At 46.5% G+C, this 12785-nt stretch overlaps 2 protein-coding genes across 4 annotated transcripts in view; one reads left to right on the top strand and one right to left on the bottom strand.

Annotated features, from left to right (window-relative positions):
* LOC123997053 (GRAM domain-containing protein 2B-like) overlaps window positions 1-2995 on the top strand; it is a 33332-nt gene extending 30337 nt beyond the window's left edge. For all 3 annotated transcript variants that reach the window (XM_046301026.1, XM_046301032.1, XM_046301038.1), the window contains exons 11-12: window positions 231-338; window positions 830-2995. In XM_046301026.1, coding sequence (XP_046156982.1) covers window positions 231-338; window positions 830-845 — 124 coding nt within the window. In that variant the 3' untranslated portion in view covers window positions 846-2995. The remainder of the gene's footprint in view (window positions 1-230; window positions 339-829) is intronic.
* Window positions 2996-5070: 2075 nt separating this feature from the next.
* Window positions 5071-11291, bottom strand: lim2.2 (lens intrinsic membrane protein 2.2). The gene is made up of 5 exons (XM_046301013.1): window positions 11136-11291; window positions 9067-9289; window positions 6213-6353; window positions 5623-5757; window positions 5071-5291 (listed from the first exon to the last, which is right to left on the bottom strand). Exons 2-5 carry the CDS (start codon window positions 9242-9244, stop codon window positions 5221-5223), a joined length of 525 nt encoding a protein of 174 aa, XP_046156969.1. The 5' UTR covers window positions 9245-9289; window positions 11136-11291; the 3' UTR covers window positions 5071-5220.
* Window positions 11292-12785: the final 1494 nt, after the last annotated feature.

Genomic DNA, 12785 nt, shown 5'->3' with positions numbered 1-12785 from the left:
GTTGAAGCACATTTGGCAGTGATTACAGCCTCGAGTCTCCTTGGGTATGATGCTACAAGTTTGGCACACCTGTATTTGGGGAGTTTCTCCCATTCTTCTCCATGCTCTACCACACGATGACAATAGATTTGGAGGAAACTAATTTTGCATGACCTATATCTACTTTGAATGATGTAAAATGAAGCTGCATGAGAGTGTATGGGGAGTTTGACTTAACATTGTGTTTTTAGGGTGGTACTGCTGCTGCTATCGTCGGGGTACATCGGCCTCCGCATCGTGGCTCTGGAGGAACAGCTGACCTCTCTAGGCGCCCTCCCTGAATTCTCCTCACAGAGTGGGTAAGACGACCCCCACCCAACCATACCATGACCTCCACATAACATGTCGCAGCCATGTCATTTCGTTAATTTAAACTGGCCCTTTTATATATGAACGTAAGAATGACTATTTTCATTGCCTGGCTCCAGATTCTGATGGGCAACTATCATTGATGGCTTTACAGTTGTAGGACCTGGTCAGTTGGCTCAAGCAGATTGGTCCAAGATCTCTCTGAGAGACATATGCTGTATATCTGTGCTGTAGTTATACACAGGTGTGATTTCAGACAATCATTAACTGAGACTTCTGATGACCTAAGATATCTTATCTGCCCTTTGTGGTTGTGCAAGTTGCCTCTCCCTCCCCTTTTTCAGAGTTCTGACTTTCAAATTCCCGTAAGAGATGCAGCTCAGCTGATGCAAGGCTAAATCCTTTTGTATCGCAAAGAGGTGTGTTCAGGCCTTTTATTTTAAAAATAATTATACTCTACTGCTTTCTTTCACTTTCTTAGGTATAAAGACACATAACCCTGATTGGACAGAGGAGATGTTGGGTGACATATGAGTGGAGGATGTGACAATATGGTGTCAGTTGAAGCTCTAAAATAGAGAACTGGAGCTCTCGTGTTGAAGATATACTTTCCTCTTCCTAGAAGTAGGAGACATTTTGATGGTGTTCTAGTGATGGCCCGTCACCTCCCTGCATGATTTCAGAGACCAATGGGTATCTCAAAAGGGCTATATTTAAGAGCGCTAGACCCAGGCCAGCCACGACTCGCAGCAAGCGGAGCCAAGCCAACACGGGATACACACACAAATGACCTGCTGTGTGTCTGACTTGAAAACAAAGCCAACTGGCTCACACTGAGCACCAACTGAAGAGGGGAGGCGATAGTCAACTCAATCTGCTCTCAGATCAGATTGACAAGAAGCAATTTCTCAAAACTCTGGAATGTGTGCTCGTTTCCATTTGACATATTCTCTTCAAGAGCATGTGGTCTGTGCAGACTACTTGATTCCAGCCTAGTCCTGGGTTTGCTTTTTTAACACCTAGCTTAAGATGCAAGGCCCAAGATGCAGAGTGCACAGAGATGACTGACTCTTATCTCCTACTATGGTATCACAAGGCGATCTGTATTTAATCTTTCACTACTAAGTCATCTGCGGGTACTCTTGACGGCTTCTTCTGGTAATCGGCCATAATGATAACAATGAATATCTTCTCTTACACGGATCAGCTAGCAGAGCAGCCATTTTGATTTCCTCTCCTAACAGTCTCTTCCTCTCCTCTCTTTAATATCAGCAGTATTAATCCTGCCATTGGCATGATTTAAACCTGTTTTAATGATCAATGCTTTGGAGGCTACTCCCTTGATTCTCACGGGATGTATGCATCTTCAACGTGCCAAAGAGTACGATCAGGTTGAATGTCGTCTCTTTTGTAGAGGTTACATTTTCTACTACGTCCATTTTTTCCTCCTCTACTACATCAAAGTAGTTTTGGATATTCCAAACAAATACTATTGTCTTGTTCAGATTTTAATATATCTGTTGATGACTTGTGTACTGTTTTAGAAGGAACTGGCATGTGAAAAGCAAAGAATCAAACCTCTAGTCGTTGACAGGCCTGTTGAGAACAAACACTGATTCAGATGTTTCGGGACTGTTCAAGAGGCAACATACTGTATTGTATGTTATCACACGTGTCTGGAACATCGGACACTTGACTGACATATTATGCACACTCATTTGAGAGAACAACCCTAAAGGTTTAACTATCAGGTGACGTTGTTAGTGAGGTCCTAATTTTAAACAAAGCAAAAAAATAGGTGGTCCAGAAAATGTATTTCAATATGCAATAAAGATTATCCATGGGGGGGGATTAGCAACCTGTGGGTGTTTTTTAAATGGAGTCTGTTGTGGTGAGAATTGTTTGTTTAAAAAAATAGAGGCCAAAATAATGGCTCTGGTGAGCAAGCGAGGGTGCTTTAAAAGTAGCTGAACCTGCCCAAATCCAAAGACATCAAATTTGAATGAGGTGGTGGGGAAGCAGGTGTTTTCATTCTTTAGTTTAGTCATTTGATGGTGCAAAGACCTTGTGTTCTTCTCAGGGGTGCAACCTGCCAGTTTCAGGGTCACGGCACCACTCGGGGTTGGGGGTTATCACGCGCATGGCGTTTGTCCTTGTCCACCACAGAGAGAATTCTCAATCCACATTGTACTGTTGCAATATATCTGACTTTTGTTTTAACTAGTTTTTTTCCCGACCGACAAATTGAAACATATCGACAATCTAACATCTATCTGCCTGACGAGCTCAATACTGGGTACTCTGTGTTAACGGGACATGAAGAACGTTGAAGTGACATCTTATATCCTGTATTTACTGTTGGGTAGTTGTAGTCAGATGTTGGGCTGAAAGATGTATGCCCACATGACAAAGCAATACAGTCAGTCACAGTCCTTCCCCACCAGTGGACAGCACCTGTAGTATGTCTTCAAATGGCAACAATGCAAGAATCTCAAATGTATGTGTGCTTTTGCATTATTGAAGTGTTGTAAATAATTGTCCTTTTTATTCTATTTGATTCTTGTATTTATTTGCATTCTATGTAAATCAAAGTCTCTGTGAGATTTTGCTTTGGTATTGTTCAAAAATAAATCCTCTGTTGCAAGAAGTACTGTATATCCTTTTTGTTTAGTGGCAAGAAAGTATTAACCCTTTCGGAATTACGCCTCTTCAACCTCAGGAGGCTGAAGTAATTTGGCTTGTCACCAAAAGCACTCAACTTCTACAGATGCACAATCGAGAGCATCCTGTCGGGCTGTATCACCGCCTGGTACGGCAACTTCTCCGCCCACAACCGCAAGGCTCTCCAGAGGGTAGTGAGGTCTGCACAACGCATCACCGGGGGCAAACTACCTGCCCTCCAGGACACCTACACCACCCAATGTCACAGGAAGGCCATAAAGATCAAGGACAACAACCACCCAAGCCACTGCCTGTTCACCCCGCTATCATCCAGAAGGCGAGGTCAGTACAGGTGCATCAAAGCTGGGACTGAGCGACAGAAGCTGTTTTTCAATCTCAAGGCCATCAGACTGTTAAACAGCCACCACTAACATTGAGTGGCTGCTGCCAACACACTGACTCAACTCCAGCCACTTTAATAATGGGAATTGATGTAAAATATCACTAGCCACTTTAAACAATGCTACTTAATGTTTACATACCCTACATTATTTATCTCATATGTATATGTATATGTATATACTGTACCCGATACCATCTACTGCATCTTGCCTATGCTGCTCTGTACCATCACTCATTCATGTATCTTTATGTACATATTCTTTATCCCTTTACACTTGTGTATAAGGTAGTAGTTTTGGAATTGTTAGCTAGATTACTCGTTGGTTATTACTGCATTGTTGGAACTAGAAGCACAAGCATTTCGCTACACTCGCATTAACATCTGCTAACCGTGTATGTGACAATTTTATTTGGATTTTTATCAAGACATTTTGCAGGAGAATATTTGCCTGTCTGCCAATTGAAGCGCAACAGGACAAAGACTCAAAACAAGAGTAAATCAACAGAATGGCTTCAACAGAAGAAAATGTGGCCCAGTCAGTCCTGACCTCAACCCAATTCAGATGCTGTGACATGATCTCAAGAGAGAAGTTCACACCAGACACATAATATTGCTGAACTGAAACAGTTTTGTAAAGAGGAATGGTCAAAAATTCCTCCTGACCGTTGTGCAGGTCTGATCCGCAACTACAGAAAACGTTTGGTTGAGGTTATTGCTGCCAAAGGAGGGTCAACCAGTTAATTAAATCCAAGGGTTCACATACTTTCCCCACCCTGCACTGAATGTTTACACAGGGTGTTCAATAAAGACATGAAAACATATTGTTTGTGTGTTTAGTTTAAGCAGACTTGTTTGTATATTGTTGTGACCTAGATGAAGATTAGATTTTTACATTTTTTTTTACCTTTAACTAGGCAAGTCAGTTAAGAACAAATTCTTATTTTCAATGACTGCCTAGGAACAGTGGGTTAACTGCCTGTTCAGGGGCAGAACGACAGATTTGTACCTTGTCAGCTCGGGGGTTTGAACTTGCAACCTTCCGATTACTAGTCCAACGCTCTAACCACTAGGCTACCCTGCCCCCAGATCAAATTTTATGACCAATTTATGCAGAAATCCAGGTATTTCTGAAGGGTTCACATACTTTTTCTTGCCACTGTACCTGTAAAAGTGACATTTAGAATGTTTCTGTCATTTAGCAAACACTCTTATCCAGAGAAACTTACAGGAGCAATTAGGGTTTAAGTGTATATTGCTCAAGGGACAAATTTTTAATTTAGTCTGCTCGGGGGTTCAAACCAGTGATCTTTCGGGCTACTGTCTGAACGCTCTGAACCGCTAGTCTACCTGCTGCCCAGTTACATGCATATGTTAATGTAGGGATATTTTCTGGCCTGCAAATGTAGCCTACAGTATTTTTAAGGCTCCTGTTGTGGTTTGGCCCTCTATCGCTCTACTCTGTTGCCTTTACACAACTAAAGTGCCATCCAGAGGTGAGTAGGGATGGATGTGGAAGCACAACCCTAACCCTGCTTTAGGGTGTGATTCAGTGACCTGGAAGGTGGTCAATTAGCATTTGTTTAAACAATTATAACATTCCGTACATAGCTTCACCAGAAAACAGATTAAAAGACTGAGCAGTGAACTAGAGACCAAGCTGGAGTCAAACAGTCCTATTTATTCTGTTCAGCAGATTTTGCCAGACATGTTGTTTCCACAGCTGCTGTCACATCGCCATCAGTGACAATAGTAAAGACGAGCGGTTGGTAGCCGTTTCTTTAGTGTGCAGGTAAACGATTACTTCCCATTTAGCTTTCTTGAACATTGGTAGGAGGCGGTTCGGCAATGTTCTTCTGATAGGCACAGAGGTGAAACCCACCTGAAAGAACAAGCAACAAGGAAAGGGTCACTGCCTGACATTGACAATATGCCAAGACCCTGTACTTAGAGGGACTAAGCCTTCTGGCAAGTCTGAATTTGGATGGCCTGAAAAAGCCCATGTGACATTGACACAATCTACAGCACCTGCACTGTGTTGCTGGCAGATCCATCCTAACCACGTATCTGTTGGAGTGTGAGCATTGCTAATCGAAGATCGATTGCAGAGGACTCTAACCTCACTACAGACTACACAACATAGCAATATAGCTTGTGTACCATACATACTATCTAAAACACATTAAAGGCCTGATGGGTTTATTAGAGGTTACCAGCAGCGAAAGATAAGATGATGGCCACCCAAGCTACGATGTAGGACCAGGAGAAGCGCCAATCAAGGAAGCGCTTGCCAAAGAAGTTGACCGTCACGCCAGTGTAGATGGCCAGAGCTAACAGAGCCAGGAAACCTGAGGGATGAAACAGAGTGGTGGAGGAAGAGAAACAGCTGTTGTGGCCAAAGCAGAAACACCTTTTGAAGAATGGTGATATTCAAATCTATAAACAAATCTAAATAACGTACTAAAAATAATTATACACTGCTCCACTATCCCATACTTCCTACTTTCATAATCTCCTTTCATCTCCTCCACCCCATCTCTCCCTCTCCTCCACCCCATCTCTCCCTCTCCTCCACCCCATCTCTCCCTCTCCTCCAACCCATCTCTCCCTCTCCTCCAACCCATCTCTCCCTCTCCTCCAACCCATCTCTCCCTCTCCTCCAACCCATCTCTCCCTCTCCTCCAACCCATCTCTCCCTCTCCTCTCATCCACCTCTCCCAGAAGGAACTGGACAGGTCAAAGTAAAGCCCCTGTAGGTCTTAAATGCTTTTAACTTTCCTGTCTTTTCAAATCGGGTGTTTACCTGACAGGAGCAGAGCGAAGCCCCCAGTCCGAACCCTCCTGCTCTTGGTGCCGTTGCCGAAGGCACTCAGGCCCAGCAATACGCCAGCAAAGCAGCTCAGCACAGACAGCAGCATGAAGGCCCTTGTCGCATCCCAGAAGGCTGTGCAGAGAGGACACCGTCATATAAGTATATTAACATTGGTAAGTAATCTCTTTCCTCTGTGTAGCTATAATTTATTAATCTGTCAGTATGTATGACCTACATGTGTATTGGAGTTGTGTGACTCATACATTTCTAAATAGTTGGCAGGTCTGTGTTTACCAAAAACTGGTAATCATGTCAAACCTCATTGCAACTCCCCTCCAAGTCTCCGACCACTACCTTGTATCCTTTTCCCTCTCGCTCTCATCCAACACTTCCCACACTGCCCCTACTCGGATGGTATCGCGCCGTCCCAACCTTCGCTCTCTCTCCCCCGCTACTCTCTCCTCTTCCATCCTATCATCTCTTCCCTCTGCTCAAACCTTCTCCAACCTATCTCCTGATTCTGCCTCCTCAACCCTCCTCTCCTCCCTTTCTGCATCCTTTGACTCTCTATGTCCCCTATCTTCCAGGCCGGCTCGGTCCTCCCCTCCCGCTCCGTGGCTTGACGACTCATTGCGAGCTCACAGAACAGGGCTCCGGGCAGCCGAGCGGAAATGGAGGAAAACTCGCCTCCCTGCGGACCTGGCATCCTTTCACTCCCTCCTCTCTACATTTTCCTCCTCTGTCTCTGCTGCTAAAGCCACTTTCTACCACTCTAAATTCCAAGCATCTGCCTCTAACCCTAGGAAGCTCTTTGCCACCTTCTCCTCACTCCTGAATCCTCCTCCCCCTCCCCCCTCTCTGCAGATGACTTCGTCAACCATTTTGAAAAGAAGGTCGACGACATCCGATCCTCGTTTGCTAAGTCAAACGACACCGCTGGTTCTGCTCACACTGACCTACCCTGTGCTCTGACCTCTTTCTCCCCTCTCTCTCCAGATGAAATCTCGCGTCTTGTGACGGCCGGCCGCCCAACAACCTGCCCGCTCGACCCTATCCCCTCCTCTCTTCTCCAGACCTTCTCCCTTACCTCACCTCGCTCATCAACTTATCCCTGACCGCTGGCTACATCCCTTCCGTCTTCAAGAGAGCGAGAGTTGCACCCCTTCTGAAAAAACCTACACTCGATCCCTCCGATGTCAACAACTACAGACCAGTATCCCTTCTTTCTTTTCTCTCCAAAACTCTTGAACGTGCCGTCCTTGGTCAGCTCTCCCGCTATCTCTCTCAGAATGACCTTCTTGATCCAAATCAGTCAGGTTTCAAGACTAGTCATTCAACTGAGACTGCTCTTCTCTGTATCACGGAGGCGCTCCGCACCGCTAAAGCTAACTCTCTCTCCTCTGCTCTCATCCTTCTAGACCTATCGGCTGCCTTCGATACTGTGAACCATCAGATCCTCCTCTCCACCCTCTCCGAGTTGGGCATCTCCGGCGCGGCCCACGCTTGGATTGCGTCCTACCTGACAGGTCGCTCCTACCAGGTGGCGTGGCGAGAATCTGTCTCCTCACCACGCGCTCTCACCACTGGTGTCCCCCAGGGCTCTGTTCTAGGCCCTCTCCTATTCTCGCTATACACCAAGTCACTTGGCTCTGTCATAACCTCACATGGTCTCTCCTATCATTGCTATGCAGACGACACACAATTAATCTTCTCCTTTCTCCCTTCTGATGACCAGGTGGCGAATCGCATCTCTGCATGTCTGGCAGACATATCAGTGTGGATGACGGATCACCACCTCAAGCTGAACTTCGGCAAGACGGAGCTGCTCTTCCTCCCGGGGAAGGACTGCCCGTTCCATGATCTCGCCATCACGGTTGACAACTCCATTGTGTCCTCCTCCCAGAGCGCTAAGAACCTTGGCGTGATCCTGGACAACACCCTGTCGTTCTCAACTAACATCAAGGCGGTGGCCCGTTCCTGTAGGTTCATGCTCTACAACATCCGCAGAGTACGACCCTGCCTCACACAGGAAGCGGTGCAGGTCCTAATCCAGGCACTTGTCATCTCCCGTCTGGATTACTGCAACTCGCTGTTGGCTGGGCTCCCTGCCTGTGCCATTAAACCCCTACAACTCATCCAGAACGCCGCAGCCCGTCTAGTGTTCAACCTTCCCAAGTTCTCTCACGTCACCCCGCTCCTCCGCTCTCTCCACTGGCTTCCAGTTGAAGCTCGCATCCGCTACAAGACCATGGTGCTTGCCTACGGAGCTGTGAGGGGAACGGCACCTCAGTACCTCCAGGCTCTGATCAGGCCCTACACCCAAATAAGGGCACTGCGTTCATCCACCTCTGGCCTGCTCGCCTCCCTACCACTGAGGAAGTACAGTTCCCGCTCAGCCCAGTCAAAACTGTTCGCTGCTCTGGCTCCCCAATGGTGGAACAAACTCCCTCACGACGCCAGGACAGCGGAGTCAATCACCACCTTCCGGAGACACCTGAAACCCCACCTCTTTAAGGAATACCTAGGATAGGATAAAGTAATCCTTCTCACCCCCCCCCCTTAAAATATTTAGATGCACTATTGTAAAGTGGCTGTTCCACTGGATGTCATAAGGTGAATGCACCAATTTGTAAGTCGCTCTGGATAAGAGCGTCTGCTAAATGACTTAAATGTAATGTAAATGTAATGTAAATGTAATGTAAATGTAATGTCAGCTGACATTCATAACACTCATGAAAGTAAGACCAATTAAGAGAGCGGATGCTAAAATACAGGTTAAAGGTCGAAGTGGATCCTAAAACCCAGGTTAAAAGGTAGATTGTACACTCTACTACTCGGTACTCACCCACAGTGATGGTGTGGGCGTGGCACTTGTGATTGATGCAAAACCTCCAGAGGCCCTGATTGGCCGACGCTCCCGAGTAGCGGTACTGCATCCAGAAGTCGGTTGCCGTGGACACGATGAGGAGCACGAGGGCGGCCACCCCACAGAGTGTACCCCCTCCTGCTAAAGTGTACAGCATCAAGGAGAAGTCTGGGATAGCACAGTCCTCCTAAATGCACCACAACTATTTGATGTAGAAAAATGAGAGGGGAAGACAGTTAATCACTATGTATCACTAACCATATGTTGTTATATCCTGTACATCACCAAGTATAGGAAAACATTTCAGTTACTTTTCAAAAAGTGAACCATGTGTTAAGTTTTTTACAGCCTGTTTTTAAAATAGATCAGAGGGAACCATGCTTCATACTCATGACATACATTTGATAGAAGAGACTTGCTGTTGAATTGATAGATTTCCCCCCTCTGAGAAAACCAGGCAGAAAGTTTCATAATCACATAGAGAAGAGACACCCTGGGCCTTTTTGCCTTTTATAACGGGTTCAGAGACATTGAAATACATCAAACCATCGTCAAATGCTAAACTTTTTTCAAACTCCCTTCAACAGTTGCAGTCTAACCCGAGCAAGTCTAAGTTCAAACTAAACGTAAAGGAGGAAGGTCCATTTTAAAATGTGCATGACAGAATTATGGTGATACTTCAGGTTATTATTGTTGTCGGCTCTGAGGGCAAGGTGATGGTGATGAACTTTCCACACAGCTCAGATCAGCACATTGTTCCCACTAGGACATCAGCCCTTTGCTTCACCCTCCCCATATGCCGGGGTGGACACTGTGCCGGGGTGGACACGTGCCGGGGTGGACACGTGCCGGGGTGGACACGTGCCGGGGTGGACACTGTGCCGGGGTGGACACTGTGCCGGGGTGGACACTGTGCCGGGGTGGACACTGTGCCGGGGTGGACACTGCAACGGTGTGTGGCATTGTAAACGGTTTCAGCCATGAGCTCAATTTGTTCAAATGCATCAGTCCTTGGGTCTAATCTGGCATACTTTCATAAGGGAACGCAGTGTAGTCTGATCTGTGATTAGGTTTAAAAGGAAGGACTGAAGGAAGGATGCATTTTTGAAGTATTCAAGCGGGGCCTTTATTGGGAAGTCAACCTTAACGCTTTATAGTGGACACATCTCTAGTTTTATGGCATGTGAAGGTGGTGACACGTACCATAATATAAGCACACTCTGCACTTCTAGTCGTTCTAAGTGTTAAAGCAAAACAAACATTTCTAATCCATTCTGAAAATGTAATTTCATTTCAAAACCTTTTGAATGCACATTTCCATCTGATCAGGAGCAACCAAATACCAAAGCAAACACAGCTAAAGGCATGTTAATGAGAATGCTGAACAAGCTGATTCAATCCATTGTTTCCAAGTAATTCCCCCCCCCCAACGCTTCACAACTAATCTTCTGATGCTAAGCAATAGATCTGTCAGCATGTTGCTCTGTGACCAGCATGATGGGGTGCCATACCGCGCTGGCCTAGTTATGCATCCACCATAGCAGGGTAGCCTAGTGGTTAGAGCGTTGGGCTAGTAACCGAAAGGTTCAAATCCCCGAGCTGACACGGTACAAATCTGTCGTTCTGCCCCTGAACAGGCAGTTAACCCACTGTTCCTAGGCAGTCATTGAAAATAAGAATTTGTTCTTAACTGACTTGCCTAGTTAAATAAAGGTAATAAAAATAAAAAAAAATAGCTGCTGGGAAGGGCAATGTGAAGAAATCTCCATGTCAAGCCCAGTACTGTTCAGGGCAGCTCAACAGTGAGAAAAGGGTGCATATTCCATAGTTGCCGTTTAAATTCCTGCAGCAGCCTCAATTCATCAGAAGACCAAAAGCTCCAAAACAAATGAAAATCGGCCCATTTATACCCCCCCCCCCCAAAAAAGTTTTAATTATTTATTTTTAATTCTTCATAAACTTGAATAACAGGAAAGGACCCAACACCCTGGGGTGTCTCCAAAGATATGGTTTGGTATAAAGTAAATTTAAAGTTTGCAGATAGATACCTGTTGGTTGCTGTCTGTGTCCAGGGTTGTTGGCTATCTGTGTCCAGGGTTGTTGGCTGTCTGTGTCCAGGGTTGTTGGCTGTCTGTGTGCGTCTATCCTTTTTATGGCCCTCCACCGATTGGCCCTTATTGTCTGCCTGTACAATAGAGGGAATGATCGAGTGCAACATGTGAATGATGGTAATCCCTCTCTCGTTTACCAGCTCTCTATTGCACACCATTACCCCCCCCCCCCAGGCCCTGTGCCTCCCCTCTCTTCCTCTAACCTGTACGCTTGCTCATTCTCTCCATGTCTTTAACCTTTCCCTCATGGCCTCCCCCCTCTCACCTGTATTCTCCCCATGTCTTTAACCTTTCCCTCATGGCCTCCCCCCTCTCACCTGTATTCTCTATATATATGTCTTTAACCTTCCCTCGTGTCTTCCTTACCTCTTCTTCACTGTCCTCTTTGTATCTTTCCTCTCAGAAAGTGGCTGATCAGCCCTGGCAGGCAGCGCTCTACATCATGGGACTTTGTGGCGGACCACGACCCACCCCGAGGTCAACCATACCCGGCCCGGATTCACTATGTTTATTACTGCAGTAGTGGGTACCATCCAGGGTCAGAGTGGTGGTGGGTACCATCCAGGGTCTGGTTCAGGGTTCTCCAGGACTTAGTCCAGGGTCCTCTAGGGTCTGGTCCAGGGTTCTCTAGGGTCCGGTCCAGGGTTCTCTAGGGTCTGGTCCAGGGTTCTCTAGGGTCCGGTCCAGGGTTCTCCAGGACTTAGTCCAGGGTCCTCTAGGGTCTGGTCCAGGATTCTCCAGGACTTAGTCCAGGGTCCTCTAGGGTCTAGTCCAGGGTCCTCTGGGGTCTGGTCCAGGGTTCTCTAGGATCCGGTCCAGGGTTCTCTAGGATCCGGTCCAGGGTTCTCTAGGACTTAGTCCAGGGTTCTCTAGGGCCTGGTCCAGGGTTCTCTAGGGTCTGGTCCAGGGTTCTCTAGGGTCTGGTCCAGGGTTCTCTAGGGTCCGGTCCAGGGTTCTCCAGGACTTAGTCCAGGGTTCAGTCCTATATTAACACCACTCTCAGAGGGTGTCTCAGTGGGGGTTGGGATATGCAAAAAAGAACACTTTCCAATTCACACGTTTATAAAACACACTTGTACACGTGTGAAATAGAATAAATATAAGTACCCACCACAGCATCTGTTTCAGATAAATATGGTTCTGAGAGGAGACCATAATAGTGAATACTTGAATCTGGTGTACAACAGAGCTGGATTGAAAGCCTGCACAGCCAGCAGCTCTTCCGGACTGGAGTGAGACAACCCTTCAGTAGTTACTGTCTGTTGCCTGGTATGTCTTGGAGGGCCCTGGAGTAGTCACTGTCTGTTTTGCATGCTATAGGTCTTGGAGGGCCCTGGAGTAGTTACTGTCTGTTGCCTGGTATATGTCTTGGAGGGCCCTGGAGTAGTCACTGTCTGTTGCCTGCTATAGGTCTTGGAGGGCCCTGGAGTAGTTACTGTCTGTTGCCTGGTATAGGTCTTGGAGGGCCCTGGAGTAGTTACTGTCTGTTGCCTGGTATAGGTCTTGGAGGGCCCTGGAGTAGTTACTGTCTGTTGCCTGGTATAGGTCTTGGGAGGGCCCTGGAGAAGTCACTGTCTGTTGCCTGGT

This window comes from Oncorhynchus gorbuscha, linkage group LG02 (genome assembly GCF_021184085.1).
Source record: "Oncorhynchus gorbuscha isolate QuinsamMale2020 ecotype Even-year linkage group LG02, OgorEven_v1.0, whole genome shotgun sequence".
Lineage (NCBI taxonomy): Eukaryota > Metazoa > Chordata > Actinopteri > Salmoniformes > Salmonidae > Oncorhynchus > Oncorhynchus gorbuscha.
This window is presented reverse-complemented; position numbering and strand designations above follow the sequence as displayed.

What these genes read in the sequence shown, in the direction of transcription:
- lim2.2 (XM_046301013.1), bottom strand. Translation starts at nt 9,244, where the DNA reads ATGCTGTACACTTTAGCAGGAGGGGGTACACTCTGTGGGGTGGCCGCC. An exon ending in CGCCCACACCATCACTGTGG is followed by an intron (nt 6,354 to 9,066) that starts GTGAGTACCGAG and finishes CTCTCTGCACAG; the next exon opens with CCTTCTGGGATGCGACAAGG. An exon ending in CATCTTATCTTTCGCTGCTG is followed by an intron (nt 5,292 to 5,622) that starts GTAACCTCTAAT and finishes TTGTTCTTTCAG; the next exon opens with GTGGGTTTCACCTCTGTGCC.